We start from the raw sequence: 18,858 nt of genomic DNA on the forward strand, positions 1-18,858 counted from the left end.
CCCCAGTGTGGGAAGAGTTTCACTCATTCGGGGAATTTTCAATATCATCTACGTATCCACAGCGGAGAAAAGCCTCACACCTGTAACCAGTGTCAGAGGCGTTTCAGGAACGTGGGGAATCTGAGACGTCATCAGAGCATCCACACTGGGGAAAGGCCTTACACCTGCGACGTGTGCAAGAACAGTTTCAGGCTGTCGGAACACCTGAAACGTCATCAGCATATTCACACCAGAGGAGCACTTTACCACAAAGTGAAGAAGGACCCGGGGATTATGACTCGTTTTAAGGAGCCGTTGGCCCACTGGAGAAAAGCCACAAATCTGTGACCAGGGTGGGAAGCGTTTGATTCAGTGTAGAAGACGAGCAACTGCTTTTCTAATTAAACAATATCATCATTATGCATTCAACTTCAAGCGTGACTTGCCTTTCCGTCCACAAACACAAACGCTTGCAAATGTCTCTAAAAGAGTGAGGAGCCAAACAGCAGCTTTGCACAGCGGTGTGTTGCCGTGCCAATCTTAAAGCGACGTGCACGGTTCAGTGAGTGGCTGTGGGCTGATCTGCTGCTCTGCTCTGAGCTGCAATGCTAATATGCAGATGCTCTGCAAACATGGCATTCGCCATTTCATGCTGACGGTTTAACATTAGAAAATGAAAAAATTAACATGTTTGTCAGACTATTCAGGTATGTGCTTACTGGTTAAAGGAGAGATGGAAGGAAAGCAGCCATCCATTGTCCCTCTAAAAACATACATTCATTTTTTAAATAAAGTGCAGAGATCCGCCTCCTGAATAACCCTCTGGAGTGTCAGCAAACAGACACACCTCTTGGCATCATTTCCGTTCAAAATGTCCAGAAATCAGGGTTTTATGTGATGCAGTTGTGGGATTTGTACAGCCAACCTCTTCTTAAGTGCTGCACTCCTGTGATCCACCTCAGAAAGGTTGCTTTTGCAAAGAAAGAAACAGAAAGTTCTTGTTTTCAATATGTTCAACTGACTTGTGCTACCATAAAAAGGTCAGGGTCAGTTGCATGTTGCTGCATTTTATTTTCACAGATTAATCATTTAAAAAAAGAAAATTTATTTTCAGCCACAGCGACCTCTATATTACTTATTATGTGCAATCATGAGCCAAAATCTAAAGATATTCGGTTTAATGTCATGTATAGCAAACAAAGCGAAACCCTTCAACTTTTGAGCAACTGTTGAATTTCAGCTTTCTTGAAAAAAACAAAACAAAAACAAACCCAGACAGAGGTGATTATCACTTGTCAAAACAGCTGCTGAATAACTTTGTGCCCATCAGCCAAATAATTCAACAGCAAGCAGCTCCAGAAAGACAGGAAAAAGAGCCGGAAACTGGATTATTATGCTTTTTTAAGTTCCACTGAAAAGATCACGGCGGCTCCCTGTAAAAATGCACTCTGCCTCATGAAGAAGACGCTTCAAGATGCGTTTAAATAGCGGATTAACTCTGGTAACAGTAAAATGGCCGTGGTTGTCCTCGTGTTCAATCTCCAGCCCTTCCGTGTGTCGAAGTATCCTCGGGCAACACCGAGCCTCCACGCTGCCCCAATATGTACATCAGTACACGTAAAAAAACACAAGCTGCACATACGGAGTGCAAATACACAGTATGACAAACATTAAGTGTTGGTGTGAATCGGTGAAGGGCAAAGACACTGTACAGCGAGTTGTAGAAGCTACAGAAGCGTGGAGCGTTTTCCATTTGAAGGACAAGAACACAGCCGTGAATGATGTTAGCTGCAGGAGTTGCATCAGCTGCTCACATAAAACATGCTTTAGGACCAAACAGCGCTGTGCCCTCCCATCACGTTTGGAGGAAAAGTCATGAGACACATCTGACTTCACAGTAAGTACAATCTTCAGAGTCACAGAAGGCATTTAATAAGCCTCCTGCACAGGGAGGGTGGCATATGAAGCAGTGTTTAAAGGCCTACACAGTGTTTAAGGACGAGGGGGAGACGAAAACTGCTTCTAATCACATCCTGGTGAGACTGAGCGTTAAATACTGCTGTTACGATGCTCCTTTTCTTCTGATGTGTCCTGCAAGGCAGCGGGTCCTCTCCAGTGTTACATGCTTCTCTCGCCTTTCCTCCAGAGAGAGAAATCATCAGTCCGGTTCTTCTCCGTGCGCCACCAAAACAATGTCAGTCTCAGATTTAGAAATGTCAGCTGCAAGGCGCTTTGGATATAAACGCTCGATTCCTGGCCAACCTTTTACCGCGCGTTCCTACTAGAAACAAGTCCAGTTCGCCGAAGTCCACGGGGGAGGGGAAGCAACTTATTAGTTGACGTGACGAGAAGATTTTTACTGCTCAGTGGGACAGACGCTGCGATCTTTGCAGCAGAAATAATGCACCACCACGCCGTTGGGATACCTGGCAAACGCACTGCAAGAGAAAACAATGGAATGTTTACTGGTACAAAAAAACAAAAAAAAAATAAAATAAGAAATAAGAAATTAACAGCAGCTCAAACACAAAAACAACCTAAAAGTTTCATACTTACAAAAATCTTAAAAAAAAAAAAAAAAAAGAGAGAGAGAGAGATGGCGTTACCTGTTTCCGATCTTCTTCTTACACACTCTGCAGGTCTTCTCCTCTGTAATGACGCATTTAACCTGCTGGTGGAAGATCCGTTCCTCCTGCACCTGAAAAGGGAAAAAAAATCCGCTTTAACATCATTTCTGTGTGTGCCAGATTATTAGGAAGAAAAAGTTGAAAAATCTTTCAAACTTTGGTTTAAGATGTAAAAACAGTAATTGATTTTAATTCAGTTACATCGATTTCTACCAAATGCTTCATTCATGAAAAGAATATACTGGATTTTTTTACTCTTTGTTCTGCAGCTGCCCTGCTCAAGAGTCCTTGAACATTTACTGAAACTGTCGGTAAAGAAAAAAAAAAAATCTTCCACGGTAGAGAATTGAATTTGTAGTTTTCTACATTTTAAGGCACTGAGGTGCTTCACCTGCACTTTGCACTTGAAATTTAGTGTGAACAAATTCCAAAGAACTCACTCTGAGGAACTCGGCCTGCAGCAGACTCTTCAGCACCTGGTTGCAGCGTTTCATCTGAGCCTTCTCCTCCAGAACGCTCTCCAGGAACACCCGGATCTCTCGGATTTGAGTGTTTGCTGGGAGCAGATTGATAGCCTGGAAAAACAGTGGCTTTTTAAAACGCTGCTGACTTGACAACAGTTGACTTATCTAAAGTACGTTTTGCTGCTGCAGTGCAACGGTGTTGTTTGTTCCACATCCAGGACTCTTATTTTTACTCAGTCATAATATTAAAGAAAACTATCCTCTCATGATAAATCAAATGGAACGTCCTGCTTGTTAAACTGCTGCTACATGAAACTCATGACCACATCTATATGGAAACAAGTTGCTAAGTTACATGCATGATCGGACACTTTTTGGTGGCTCCGGATAAAAATTCAAATTTTTTCTCTTAAGAATTTGAAAACTGAACAAAACAAAAGCAGATACTTGCTTGGAAAAATGTTGCATATTTAGACAAAAGAAGTTCTGAGACCTTCGTCGTACTGAATTGGGGAGTTTGGAATGTTGAAGATTCTCATTGGGACAGGCCTGGAATCAGGGATCCATGACATAAAGCATCCTTGATTTAAGGTGGACACATATCGAACCTGGTCCTAACAGCATAGTGTTAGAAATAAGCCTACTACAATGTGCTAGCCTCAAACTAGCAAACCAGGCCAATCGGCCGTGGACTTGACAACTAGCTCGCTTGGTCTTGCGTTCTCGTCATGGAAATGCATCTGCCTTGAATGCCAGAGTTTTCAGAACTTTGGCTGCTTACTTAAAGTTAAAGTGAAGAGGAATAATGAGATGAAGAAGAACTGGATTCATTTTGTGAAGAGCGAAGCAGAGTGTGCCACTGCAGACGTTGGACTAGCTCCAGGAGAATCAGATTCAAGCTACAAATGAACATTCTCATAGAGTGGCTGTTAGGGGATTACATGTGCACGCACTAACTGGAGTTACACCCTGTGGATTCATTTTGCGAAGGGCCAGCTGAACCATGGTGATGGAGTTGTGGATCACCGCCGACACATTTCGCCTGGCAGCTTTTACAATCTTTATATAAAGGAGAACTATAAGGAGAGTTTATTTTTTCCTTAGATACAAAAAAACAGTCTGATATGATGCCTTTTACAACAACTCTATAACACAAACTGAGACATTTGCTTGTTTTAAGAATGAAACTATTCACAGTGAGAGTGGTGTTGTTGCAAGGCAGCTTCTGTGCTTTGCAAACAGCACGGAAAAGGACACGTTACGATCCATTTATGAGTCGAGTTCATTTTCCTTCACTTATTACATGGGTTTTTCTGGAAAATAGATTGATGAAGCATTCCTCAAGAAACAGCTGTGACTTGAGCGCCTCGACTAGTTGTGATCGTTTTTAGGTGGCAGGTGCGGGTAGCTGAATCAGATGTGGAAGGAATGTCATCGGAGATATTCACCCTGCCATGTGAGAGTGTCTCTAGGGAGCTCAGCATCCTAATGATAATTCCTTCTCCCAGAGTGGCAGCTTGATAAGCCCACACAGTGAAATCTTTCCTCATCTCGCTTGAAAACAAACAAATCCTTAAACAAGCTTTGCTCCGTTCACTTGCACTACTATTCTCTAGGATGTCGAGTCTGTGTGTCTGTGTCTTTTATCGTGTTATTTAATCTGGCATCAATCCAGCCTAAAGAAACTGGGACTGCCCTGAGTTGTGTTCATTTTTGTTAATTTATCCATCTATATAGTGATAAGTAGGAAGGTTTAAGAGAATCTGTAAACGGCTGATTGACCTAAAGCTACAGTGCACAACTGTTGTCTTATTGTGGTAGAATAAAGTTAGTAGCAACATAACCAACTCCACATATTCTATAAGGTCTATAAGGTGTATAAGGTCTTAATTGTTTATATGTACTCTTCCGACAAGGGCTGAAATCTATGGAAAAGTTCTGCAGTCAACACTTTCCACCAGAAAAGGATTTCTCTGTGAGTCACTTTGGTGAAAGAGAGCCGGCCGCCAATAATCAACGTTCACCTTGGTGGTGTTGAGCTTGCTGTGGTGCAGCTCAAGGACATGCAGGGCAGCCTGGAGGTTGGCCTGAGGCTCAGAAAGCTCCATCTTGATGGGCCCCAGGCAGTGGGCGTCAGGAGGTGACAGGTACATTCGCAGCAGAGACAGATAAACCTAACAGGGCACAAGTACACCTGTTAATTCAGCCCCAGGTTCAAATCTGCATCTCAGAAACTTTTTAAATCGACTGACAGGACCGGAGACACTGAGAGTGAAAAAAACGGAACTATGATGAACTACAATTTAACCAAAAAGTAAGTGAAAAGTTAAAAAAAATGAATAGAAGATGCTCACATCTTTGTTTCCTTCAACTGCGCTGCTGTAATGTCCGTGACAGTATCTGCAGACAGAGGACACAGAAAACCATCAGCTTCATTTACCGATGACTAATATGAGCAACATGCTCACGACACTGTGGACAATCACCTCGGGTAAATCAAGTCCTCCATTTCTATTACGAGGCAGAAAAAGTATGCAATTCAATATGATTTCAGGTGACAAAGAAAAAAAGAAACACTCATTTACCATTTTAGACACTTTGAGGATCATAAAACATTTCTTTGAATCTCAAGTCAAGTAAGTTTGCTGGTGACTGGTGTTAAATACGGTTCGGCGGGGGGTTTGGAGCCGTTGGCAGGGGTACTCACTCTTCAGCCATGCGGGTGTCTTTCAGAATGTGCACATAGATGAAGAGCGCCTGCTCGTGTTTACCCATCCGACCCAAAAGCAGAGCCCGTTCCTCCAGCAAACCTTGAAAATGGACACCAGAGTCAGAGATCCTGTAGGCTGAAGGTGTGTGTAGAACGTGTGTGTATTATTCCAATTTATATACAAGTTGTTTCAAAAAGAAACACCATCATAATAACAGTTGTTTATCTGCAACTTGAATTATTTCTGTCAGATGAGCATTTAATCTTTGACAAAGTTGAAATTTACCTTGAATTCAATATAAAGTGCAGGATTAATGCACCATGCCCCTTACAATTGTCAACGGTGCCAGAAAACCCTTCCACAAAGATTACACGAATGTGTCACCACTTATAGCTCCGCTGTGGAGCATCCTTTCTCCTCGATCCTCCCTCTATTCCTGATGCATTTTAGGATGTGAGAAATCCTTCTAAATATTTAGCGGTGAAGGATTTCTGGGTCACAAGCAGGACGACAGAGGAGATGAGGAGGCGGAAATGAAGAGAAGTGAGATGAGGCTTTAAAGTGAGTGAATGTGCTGGTAAAAGTTGCTGTTATTGCAGCAACGTTTTCACACACAGGAGCTTCCTCTTCTATTCTTGACGACTTTTTGATTTGCGTTCTGCTACCTCTGCACACTACGCAGACACCCCTTCCTGCTGTGAATCTCCTGCTATGAGGTGCGCGTGTGAACAGCAGCTGAGGAGAAAATCTCGACCGAACTGTGAGCACCAACTCTGGAAAATCTCCAAAATCCGTGTGTGGAAATGGCTGAAGAGAAGAGTTATTTCCTACCATCGAAAGGAAAGTCACTGATGAGTCTTGAAGGTTCGTAGCAGCTCGAAATATCCAGAAAAGACAGCAGCTTGTTCCTGAACTCTCCGAGTTCACCTTTCTCCTGCCCTGCGGGAACAGCTGGAACCCCTGCAGCAACAAGGAGTTTTAGATCATCCACGAGCAGAATTAGAAGCAAAACTGAAAACATGATAGTCTCTTTTCTTGAAAGTGAATATTAGCAGTTCTTATTCTCCTTTAATGGAAGTAAATTGAAACTTTAGAGGTTGTAGATAAAAAAGGTCAGGCATTCCAACACAAACTGTTTTTATATATTTTCTTAATAAATAAATTCAGAAAATAACTTTTAATAATCATTTTTTCTCTTGCTCATACCTGCTGGCAATGAGTTGAGGTACTGTTTCATGAGGCCTTGGACCCTGCTCAGGTAGAGCTGGATTAAGACGTTGTGAAACTCGGGTCCATTCTCGTCCCACACATGAATGATGTGCTCCAAATACGGGATGGCGAGCTCCTCAAAGCCCTCCTTCAGGAACTGCAGCACTTTGTCTCTGGGCAAAGTCTCCACCTCAGTCAGGTCTTCGGTAAATATCTGGAAAGGACGGGGAGTATTTACACCTACAAGGAGGATTTTCTCCTGGCCTGTGGACTCAGAACGCTTTATTCTGATCTTAGTGCTTGTTGTCATCGTGGTATTTGGGTTCTTATGAGATTTAAGCAAAAATCAGTATGGGCATCTATTTATAAAATATAATAGATAAGACATGCATGGGAAAAAATATTTTAAGTAATTTTCTACAGTCAAAGGCATAGTACAGGCATGGGGAATAAGTGGAGTAAACCTCTTGAATAATAATTTGTCTAAATATGTGTGCCCACCTTCAGGCCATCCTCAGGACAGATCTTCAGCACCCAGGGAGAAAACTCGAAGATTATGCCCAGGTTCTCCATTCCTGTGTGTATTAGGAAGTAGGATAGGTAAGAAAGTTGAACTTTTCACAGAAAGAACTAAGGAGAACTCGTCCAATTGAAAAAGTACAAATCCAAGATAGTCCATGTTTCTTCTTGATTACTTCATTCTGTTTAATACACATTGTCTCTTGCATAGGAGGCCTGGAAAACATTCCAAAAAAAGCTTTGATGGAGGCAATTTAGAGCTAGTAATGAGCATGTTTTTTATGAGAGTAAAGATCTAATGTTTGTCAACTGATGTGAGAAAAAAAAAAAAATCCCTCAACTGCTAAACAAAAAAGGCGCTTCAATGAAAAATGGAGGGGTTTCTCATATAGCTCCCATAAGTCATCAACAGCTAGTATAACAACATGGGCACGGGATTATTCTTGGACCAATGCTAAGCACTGCAATACATTGAGTTCTCTGGGCTCTGAGGCATGGGGAAACATTTCTAACTGCTGCGCTCCCAGTGAGTCCAGGATATGTTGGCACCAGCGATGTAAAGGCAGAAGATTCACAGAGATACACGGAAACATGCTGAAGATAATAGAATGATAACTCAATGAGTGCAAAGGTTTCCTCGGAGCCCTTCCCTCAATTATCCCGACAAACTGAACATGTGCGAAGATACCTTTAACACGCCTGGGTAAAACAGGTCATTGTTGACCGGTGACCCTTACCCAGTCTCTGGAGGTACTGCACTGTTCGCTCATGGCCCTTCAGTGGAGAGTTGGCTTTGGTGGATTGGTCCAACAGCACTTGCAGAGCTGCAAGAGCAAAAACATGGCAAGAAGAAGGTGAGGGAGATGAACAAATGATGAGATCGGTCTGACAACGGAAAGCAGCAGAATGTCCCGTTCTCCGGTGGGCACTGCACTGCATAATTTCTCCATCAACAGAAACAGAATGAACCAAACATACGCACTGTGTCAATTGGTGGCCGGGAACAGCTGGTTTGAGTTGGCAGATGGAGGCAGACATCAACAGCGTGACATCACGAGCACAAATCGCAGCAGGTCAATTAAACACAGCTGCGCTCACAGCGAGCGCGGCCCAAAATGTGCCGAAACCACAAACATCATGACAGCTCTAATTTACAAGGCTGACAAATTGACTCGTGCAGGAAACCTCCTAAGACAAACTGTGGTGCCTCATAAGGCTGAGGCACGAGTCCAAGAATATGGCTTTGATACGAGCACATAATTACTGCCCACTGAAGTTACAACAAACCTGAAAAATTTAGCATAGAATGGCTGTTGTATTTGATTTTAGAGGTAACGGGGAGACGGCTAACAACGGCACAGCAAATCTGACATCAAGTGATCTGGAATCTAAATACTAAACCCCACACTTAGCATCCAAGAGAAACTGGAACCAGATGTTTTTACTGATGTTTTTACAGCAGTGTTCGACTGTCATGCTGCATCAGACACACCACTCTCTGACAAATGACTTGATCTGTGACATCAGTCATAATTCAGCTGACTGACATATCTGATGATTAAAAAATTCTTCTTCCAAACGAGATATTGATTCTTTTTATGCAGCATTGATTGCACTGGCCAAACAAGTACTCAAACATAGTCCTTTGAGCATTGAAGCTTTTAATCAGAAATGAAAAAAACTAAACAAAAACACTCACTCCTTCCAAGTCAAGCAACACAAAATGGGGATCAATAAACCCCTGTGGATTCTTCTCTCCTTATCTTGAGGCCAAGGTTAAGCCATTGAGGATTCATTAGGTTGGAAAGGTCGCTTCTGTGGTCAACTGAGTGCACATGTCTTGAGAATAATCAGTTAAGTCATCCACAAGAAACAGAGGGAGATAAATAAAAACTCCCCATCTCACAGTGCACGTACGTCTCTGTCCGAATGTGTCCTGTTAACTCATATTAGAAAATAGAAATACCCCGTGAACATGCGCTATGCATGACGGTATATTTTCCATTTGATTATGTTTCGTAATTAATTAATTAATTGTGTATCGCATGTTTAAACAAGCAACTGAACTCAAGAGAAGGAGAGCTCCTGCAAATGATCAGGAAGCAGCAACAACCAATCCCCACAGTTTCAAACTAAACCATTCGACCCCAACTAACAGACTGTAACTTTAAGCTTTAATGATGCTCATAGAACAGGTGCAACTATCAAAAATCTCTATTACACTTGCATTCAATTTAAGGCGAAAAATCCAGCTACAGTGATCGGGCTCAAGCACACTCACCAGTAATCTGACTCTTACCTTTCTGGTGCAGGCCCTTCTTTTCATAAAGAATGATGAGCTCGCTGTACTTGTGGGCTTTCTTTAGGACATACTCGCTTTCCTCGATGTGGCAGTGGTTGTTCTCCAGACGAAGCAGAGGGGAGACCAGGGCCACATTGGTCTGAAGGAGGGGAAAACCAAAGTGGGTTATACAAAAGGAACGTTTAAAAAACATTCATCTATCCAGTTCATTAGTCCCTCCTCTCAGCTTCACGATGCGTTTGTGGTGCAGTCTTGACAATCGAACCACACGCACCACCTTTCTAACAGTCTCTTAATTAGACAGCATCCACCATGTTACCTTTCTAAGAGAGCGGTGGCATTTTCCTGGATGTGCACGCCGGCAGGAAACAATTTGTCTTAAAGGGGGAGGAGTGGCAGAAAACATTAAAGGTGCACCAAGAGTCCAAGCAGTCTGCAGAGACACTAACACTGGCAGCCTAAATGTGTGGTCTCACCCCTCAGTCCTAAACGGTTACCATTTGTCCATAGACAGATGTTTTAAGGTAAACACAAGAAACTTGTGCTAAAGAAAAATTTAAAAAAAAAATGGACCAGACTCAGTGAATACTATACTATACTCCCTATATAGATCAGTGAGCAGTCCTGACCAACATGTCATTGGGGTCATCATGTAGGAACCTCCTTTCATCAGTGTTTCGTCTAGTTGGGCCCACGACACCTCCAGGAAGCTAGACAATGATCATTGGCGCCCCAGAGTCACCCCCTAATGCCAGCCAACACTGCTCCTCACACCACAACAACCATCTTTTTTTTTTTTTTTTCCCCAGCCACAAGCAACCTCGGCCTCTCACCAACTGCACACCAGTCTCAGTGGGGTGGGTATGCAAACCCTGGTTCGGGTAGGGGGTAGAAATAGAAGAGGTAAAGATAAGTAGGAATGGAATGCAAACCCTGGTTCGGGTAGGGGGTAATGAAAATATAGTGATATAGGGAGGGCAAGATCATTCCATGTTGTTTACTTGTAGGTCTAAACTCAGCATTGCCTCACCTAATGCTACCACATTTGTCGCTGTGTAAATGCACACACTAGCTGTTGTGTCTGGCTTTCAGATAAAATGGCATTGAATTATTACTTGACAAAAATAAATGAATGAACTTGTAGCCATAGGCTGCTCTTTGATTTATCAAAATGAATTGATAAATGGGACAAAAAATGATTTTTTTTTTTTTTTTTTTTAACAAGTGACTCAAGTGGTCAGTATAACTCGAATCCCCTCCTCAAAATGATCCAATCAGCCTGGATTGCCCAAAAGATTCGAGTTAAGCATCTCTACTTCTCCAACTCTCTGCCAGTGTCTTGAAAAATAAACCGTAAATTGCCTCTGGTGGGTTTACGACAGTCTGGCTAGACTGTCGTAAATAGGTAAGTTGCTATAGACAGTTGTAATAGAAAATAGAAACTTGCTTCGTCTGTCAGGTATCTAAAAAGTCTGGAATGAGACACGAGTGGCCCAGCCTGATGCCACACCTGTTGCTTGATCTTAACTTCATGAGCATCCGCCTCAATATATATAGAGCTATCTGTGAATATCTATGAACTTCATTTAAAAAACGCTTCTGGTGTCATTCTTGTGTACATTTAAATTAGCTGAAGTATGGTAAAGGAGATGACTGTTGCCTTACGTGCAGGTAACATTTCAGCAGGGTGGTATCGATGATCTGCAGGAGTTTTTTGCGGCTTTTGATAGTGGGTGTGCCCTCCATTAGTGGAGATGTTGTAGAGGGGTCAGAGTCATTCAGCTGCTTAACAAGGTGGCTTCGTTTCTGTGAAGATGTGAGAGAAAAGATGGAATCAATCGTATCTTTCTTTTGATTTCCATCAATTTTCTAATTCCTTAGAGAGTTTTTAAGCTTTCAATTTTCCCGCTCGACTGCGTTGCAAAGATACTATAAACAAACACACATGGGTGAGGTAATCGATGAGAGCCAGATGAGCCCTCTCCAGTTCAGCTCCAGACAGAGTAGGCAGAGGATTGGGGTAATGCAGCTGTTTGCGGTAGTCTGCTGGGAGTAGGTCTGGGTAGAGTCCAATCACATGTGTGGGATCTGCCAAGCAAAGAGGAGCTCATTTGTAAAAAATGCAAACATTTCCAAAAGTAAACTGGAGCTAAAAGAGTTTAAAGGAAGCCAATATCACAGATGAATCAACTTTCATATCAAAACAAGATTTGACATCATTACACGTGCAACTCGTATGTGAATTAGATGTTCCCATTGAATGTTTCCATGTCCCAAAAATAAATAAAGAAGGGAAAATAGTGATGAATTATAATAATTAACCTTATAGAAATAGTTTATCACAGTGGGATAGAAGAGGTACAGATTATGAAACATTCTTAAACCACAGGAACTTATTTCCTACCCGTGCCAAGTTTGGCAAACACCTGCATGGAGTCATCAAATCTCTTCTGGCAAAACAGATTGAAGGCGTAGAGATTCTGGATGTGATGTATCTGCTGCTTCTTATCGCCATCTGAATCATCCTTCATCTTCTGACGGGAAAAAAAGACCCCCGTAAATAAACGAATGGATGAACAGATCAAACAAAAATCAAACCGCAGCAAAACATCTGTGGTTTGCTCATCAGAAAGCCGAAAGAGACCCAGTGAATGTCTCAAATCATTCTTCAAAATCCCCACGGAGAGCTAGAAGGAGTAAAATACGAAGCTAAAAGCATTTTATTGTTTCCTGATCAAGATAAGTGATGTTTCTGTAATGGTCCGTGCTCTCTGCTAAAACGTTGAATCCTCAGGGATTCAAGGACAAGCTTTATTAGTAACAGGAGGTGTTTCTGCTGCTCACCGCCAGCTGAAGAGCCAGCTCAAACTGCTTATCTTGAAGAAGTTGCCGGATCTGGCTGGCTATTGAAACAGGTACCAGGCGCCACACAAAGTGGTTGCTGGCGACGTACACAATATTTGGCCTGCGAAGGTTGAAAGGAAAGAAACAGGATCAGAAAACAGAAGTATTTTTCTGTCTCAGGATGGGCCGATATGATCAGCAGTCTTATCATCAGAAATAGAAAACAGATACATGTTTTTAAAGATATTAAAGTGGCCCAGAATTCAACACGAGAGATTTATCTTTTAAGAATGATCCTTTTCGCATTAAAAAAAAGACATGTTTGATGTTTAAATGACATACTTTGTTCTTATTACGGGATTACAGTACAAAAATATTTGTTGTTCGAAACATTCGTTAAGTTGACAACCAAAGATGGCAGAGGACTGCCTGCCTCACCCTGCTGAGGTGATGAAGCGTGGTCTCTGCAGCTCCACACTCTGCACCAGCAGCCTCGGCTCAAAGGTCCGTATCTCCACGTACCGAGGGAGAACCGCGATGATGTAGGGAGGCTGGTGCTCTGAGAACAAGTGCAACGAGTGTTAGAGAGAAGTGTTGATATGTGCATCACATGACATGGATACCAAATAAAACATTCAAAAATCATTCCTGAGGAACACGTACAGCATTTTAGACAGAAATGTCCCCCAATCCCAGCTCCCCTGTTCTGATTAACATTTACAATGCTACAGGCTAATGGAGCAGAAAATCCAGCCATCCCTTCATGTTTATTTAGATATGGGACAGATAATGCCCGCTGGAATAAGCCCCAACCATCTCATTCGGCTGAGCAGTAGAAAAGTCACATATATTATAAACAGTCCAGGAGCACGAACCTCGAAGTAGGATAAGTGGTTAAGCGAGGTAACTTCAGCTCCAGGTTATGTCTGTCAGATCCAACAGCTGGTGTTGCATCGGACAGAATAAGACGGAAACTTTCACACATGCTGAGAATACACCACGCACGTTCATGAAATAAAATACACAATTGTACATGTTCAGATCTGCTAGTGCTTTAATGATGTGGCAGTGATACCCATCAGCTTATCCATCAGCACATTCTTACAGTCGGTACTCTTTTTTTTAGCTTTCCTCCCCGTTTTGACTTACAAAGATTATAACCAGCATTGTAGTTCCGCTTAGCCAGATCTCTGATGTTAGGGAAAGTCAAGCCAGATCATCAGTAGATACCCTGGGTATGTTGAACCTTTTTTACAGTACAGGCCTCAGCTGCCATCCTCTGCAGCTGCAAAGCGTCTCGATTGGCTATATCAAGATGAGGAAATTGCACATTGTTTGAAACCATTGCTTTAAGGCTTCATTTCCTCCTCGTATCGTCCCCTTCTGCATTTCAATGAACACGGAGACAGAGAGCATCTAAAACAACAGGAATAAGCGGCACCACTTTCGCCACAAAGTTTCTAAGTAAAGCAGACCTACAAGAACCTTAGTCACAAGTTTAAAAAAAAAAAAAAAGATCTAAACTAAGACTCATCCTCTGAGATTTGGGAAACAGCTCAGCATCTGGACATCAGAGCTCAGAGAAAAGACAGGGGGAAAAAAGGGCTAGGAAAGGAAAGGCAGACAGCAGCTGAATGGAAACTGACAGAACAAGGACAGTATTTAGGCCAAATGTTTCATCAAGTGTTTGGCTTATGCGTAGTTTCTGTAGTGTGAACATATGTGCCCAGCCGGTGTAACACTGACAGAGCAGACTGTACTGTTACTGACAAAAGCATCGTCCACATATACAAGCTGTCTCCAACAGTCTTATCTCATTTGAGGAAAGCCACAGACAATCTAAAGCCGCATTCGGACAGAGCAGTTCTAAGAACGCAGTTCTAAGAACGCAGTTCTAAGAACGGTTCTCCTCGAATTCCGTTCTATGAACTGTTACTTTAGCGCCACACTCAACAACAAAACAGAACAAAACAAAACCCGCGAAAAGTAAGGTCCATTTATCAGTGTCTATGTTGTTGTCTTCGTAGCTGCAACAGTAGTTTTAAAAAATGGCGGGGCCACAAGAAGCGGAAATCTGACAAGGGGCGTAGCTACCAACCACCAAACACCTACGTCAGATGTGTTCCTATAAAAACCCAGAAAAGACCCAGCCTCAGAGAGAAGGAGCTAAAATGGTTACAGGAACTGAGGGCCATGGTCCCTAGTTCCTGTATGTCCGAAAGCGGGAAAAAACGGCCCTATTCCTGAAAAGGTTATAGGAACTGCAAAAGGTTCCTACAGTGGGAATGTGCCTAATGGTGAACACTTGGACAGCAAACAGTGTATTCACATCAAGCTCAGAGCTGAAAGCGTTCTCGAACAGTGTTCCCAGTGAGGAAAGAGATTTTTCTTCGATTGTGTGGCCACGGGGCCAAGAAAAGCTTCCGGTTTAGGTTAACTGTCACAACTGTGGTCTTCACAGCTGCTTTTGTAGCTGATATGTCAAAGGGCTGAAAACCTATAGACTCGTTCTGTGTTTGTGTGTAGGTGCAGCGGTTTACTGAAAGGAGCAAATATTCTTTAAGTATTCGTCATGAATTGTGCTCCAGGCTTCTCAGAGGACATTCCAAAGCTCGTCTTTAGATGTTGGCTGCCTTTTGTTCCGTTCTCTCTCAAGAGGCAGGAGCTTTGGGGAGGATTCATCAATCCGTGAGACCTTTTGCCACTGATTTTCTGTCCAGCTCTTGTGTCATTTGGCATACCTCAGCCTTTTATCCATATTTATTTTTTTGTCTTTATCCCCTAAGAATTATTCTGTACTCCACTTGTCCAGATTCCTCACAATAATAAGGACACACAGCAGACCATGGTGAGATGTGCCAAGTTTTCAGCCAGGAAAACTTTAGGAATCACTTTGTTCATGGAAAAAAATCTATTTTACATATGTCAAAACGTGTTATCTTTGGCGTTTTCGCAGATGCATTTATGCTTCAACTTGAAAGACAATTATAACAAAGAAAAGATTTAAATTTCAATGCTTATCAAGCGTGATAAACAAAGCCCGACAAGATGAGACACATTTAGTTTTATCCAAACTGAAACAAATTGCCTCAGCGTGAAACAATTTAGCAAAAAAAAAAAAAAAAAATTCTGTTATCATTAAGACTGATAAAGCAGAGGGAGGAATTTTGGCTCTTGGCATCTGTGCAAAGTCATCAATAAATATAACGTTTTCCTGTTTCGGTTTGTTTTCTGTTCGCAAACTGCGAACCAGAGACAGGTCTTTGTGGCATTAGTTGGTGGGCATTCCTTCTTACCCATGGCGATAGGGATATCGGTCCAGTTCAGGGCACACTTCTGAGTGCAAACTCCCTCCTCATTAAGTACCACAGTTAGATCATCCTGTCCAACAGCCACCTTCCCATCAGCCAATGGGGCAACCAGAGGTTCTAACTGTTTCCCAGTGGGGAAGAGCTCCTTAATGGAGCCACGGCCATCCATCTAGTTGATAGGAGACAAAGACAGCCAGGTAAGACGGCTTATAAAGACAATAAAAAACTAAGGAAACAAACAAACAAAGGAAAAGCAAGTATTTGCTGATAATGCAGTACAAATACGAATGCTTCAAATGATTTTCAAGTCTTTGAAAATGTAAAGAAAGACATGTGAAGTCCTCTCATGAAACACACACCCGGATGAGGTAATAGTCTCGTTTGAAACCAACACATATGGAATTTTCACACCAAGCCATGGACTTTGGAATATCTGGCGCACCAAAGTCCCCCTGTCAGACAAACAGAGAGAAAAAAAAAAGGATGAGCTGGCTAAATTCATCATTGGGATTGGAAAAACAAAAAACACTTTTAAACTTGAATCATACAGCAATGAGTCATATTTCCATCATAATTCAGCTTTACCTGCAGCTCGTGGAACTCTCGATCCTTCCAGTAATACAGCTGGAGCTTCTTTTTCACCGCCACACACATTCTGAGCCTTTCCTCCCCCGAGCTGGTTTGCTGAGGACAAAGGAGATCCGATATGCAATTTATGACATTAGAATGAGGGAAAATATGAATGCAGCACAGCACGGTGAAAAAACAAGGAAAATCGTTACTGTTATGACCTCTTGCATTGGACACAGTCATCGAATCGTAGAAGAGTTCTACATGTTTAGTCCACTTTATTCATACATATTTACAGGACTCAAAGACGGTGCCAGCGGTTCATTTGACAGAAAATCTCTCGCTTTACACATGAGCAGCCGCTAAATTTCCAGCTTCTAGGGTTGCTTCCAGAATTTTTGGTTCTGATTAAACCCAAAGACTTCACATTACAAAGACCATGTGAAAGTAAAGCTCTCATTTTTAAATGTGCTGGAAAAATATGAAACCGCAATACTGCAAGGGAACACTAGGAAAAATTGTAGAGTGGATGAGCCAAAACTAGCCATTCTCAACATTCCCAGGTGGGCATGGTGGGCATGGTGGGCTGCAGCCACAGGAAGACTGCAACTGACCTGCAGGTCGCATGCAAACAGCGTGGCTCCTTTGGCTTTGGAGACCACGGTGATCTGCTGGAAAGTCAGAAGGTCGTGGACGTGGATGTTGTTCTCTACAGGAAAGAAACAAGGATTTCTGAATAACCGTCTTTAACAACGAAGATAAATACTATAGAACGATTATTGTTCCAAGCCGAGAGAGGTGTTTAGAATGTGAGCCAGTCACTTCACAAGATCCCCAAAGGGACGTGGACAAATACGCCCACAGTTAAGAACTGGCTTTTTACACTCGTATCACATTTCACATGCATAAAAATTTGTTTATGCCAAAAAAAAAAAAAAACTTACCAAGAAGGCTGACGAGAATTTTGTACTGCGAGACAACATAAAGCTGGAGAAAGAGTAATAAACACATGAAACAGGTTGAGTCCAATGCTTCTGCCCAAAGAGGACGAAATGTAGCTGGTTATTACATCATTCTACAAAGCTGACTACCTGCTGTATCTTCTTTGAAAAGTTCTTATTGGATTTTTCCAAAGTCACTTCAAACCGATTGGTGCCTAAGGACAAAAAAAACACCAAAAATTAAAGAAAATATTCAAGACCTTCATCTGCATCTTGCAACAGTAAGTCGAGAAGGTGTGACACACAACACACAATCCAGGAGCGTTTCCTACCTGCATCCTTCTTTATTCGGTAGAGCAGGAGATGCCCTGGCTTTGTTCCAACAAGCAGCCAGTCCTCTGTGAGAACATAGGTCAAACAATGTCGTGAGACACCTTAAGGTACCAAACACACACTTTCTTTCACCATCTAGGTCTGCAGTGGCAACACTCATTACACCTGGACAAGCATGACAAGCTAATAGCCCAGAGAAACCACTTTTGTGACTAAATATAAACACCAAGCTGTACGTGTTCACGACTCACCCCAGGCCGCAAGGCAGTCAATCTGAAGAGGAAGCTTCTCTAAGATAGGCACCGACTCATACGCGTCATGCATCTTGAAGAAATCTGCTGAATCAAATCCCACACGGAGCTGACGCCTGTCGGACAGCTGACTGACCGCTGAGGAGTCTGTCAGAGCGGGACACCTTTAAATGTTGCCATTCACCCACATAAGAGTGTGTCGACAGGGAATGTTAAAAAAAAAAAAAAAAGTGTTCTGGTAAACCCTGGTGTTACCGAATGCCTTAATGTCATGCAGTCGGGCTTGTTTGGCAGCTACGTTTCCAACCAAAACAACAGCTGGTCGTTAGCGTGCTAGCTGAAAAGTTAGCAACCAACAGCAACTGCTCTGAAATATTGTTCCCTCTCACCCGACGTCTGCTGAAAACCGAGCAAATGCAGGCAGTTATGTTGACGCCAAAGTCTAAAGAAACTGTAGTTAAGTCTACATGGCTGACAGCAAACACCACATCAACATTAGCGCTAGGTTTCTTTCAGACAAGATAGCTTCTCCTTACTTCCTCAGTTCTGTTGACGAGGGCTGTGCGACGGCAGTAGGCTTCGACAGGCACGTGACTGAAGCCTGGACACTCACGAGGAACGCATTAAAGGTGTAGTGACTCCTGTTGTCACCATGGTTAAACAGTGCTGTGTCGTTATAGCGAGACTTTATGCACGAGGTTATGTTTAATAAAAACTCTTTTACCATCGTTTTATTATCTGATCTATTACTGTGTTGTAATGGATAAGCTATTGTATTGTTCTGCAGAGCTGTAGCT

General features: G+C 42.4%; 1 protein-coding gene across 2 annotated transcripts; it reads right to left on the minus strand.

The window, feature by feature from the left end:
- Positions 1–1,030: 1,030 nt before the first annotated feature.
- vps39 (VPS39 subunit of HOPS complex) lies at positions 1,031–18,621 on the minus strand. 2 transcript variants are annotated; one of them, XM_075447488.1, is made up of 24 exons: positions 18,062–18,621; positions 17,810–17,875; positions 17,628–17,692; positions 17,481–17,523; positions 17,151–17,245; positions 16,552–16,650; positions 16,326–16,418; positions 15,952–16,135; positions 13,094–13,214; positions 12,656–12,776; positions 12,216–12,342; positions 11,757–11,899; positions 11,477–11,617; positions 9,809–9,950; positions 8,247–8,333; positions 7,492–7,565; positions 6,988–7,204; positions 6,613–6,741; positions 5,778–5,880; positions 5,425–5,470; positions 5,095–5,244; positions 3,047–3,181; positions 2,586–2,677; positions 1,031–2,417 (listed from the first exon to the last, which is right to left on the minus strand). In XM_075447488.1, exons 1-24 carry the CDS (start codon positions 18,132–18,134, stop codon positions 2,336–2,338), a joined length of 2,628 nt encoding a protein of 875 aa, XP_075303603.1. In that variant the 5' UTR covers positions 18,135–18,621; the 3' UTR covers positions 1,031–2,335. The 2 variants fall into 2 exon arrangements, with proteins under 2 accessions (XP_075303603.1, XP_075303602.1); XM_075447487.1 differs by having other exon boundaries at positions 12,216–12,345.
- Positions 18,622–18,858: the final 237 nt, after the last annotated feature.

This window comes from Odontesthes bonariensis, chromosome 17 (genome assembly GCF_027942865.1).
Source record: "Odontesthes bonariensis isolate fOdoBon6 chromosome 17, fOdoBon6.hap1, whole genome shotgun sequence".
NCBI lineage: Eukaryota > Metazoa > Chordata > Actinopteri > Atheriniformes > Atherinopsidae > Odontesthes > Odontesthes bonariensis.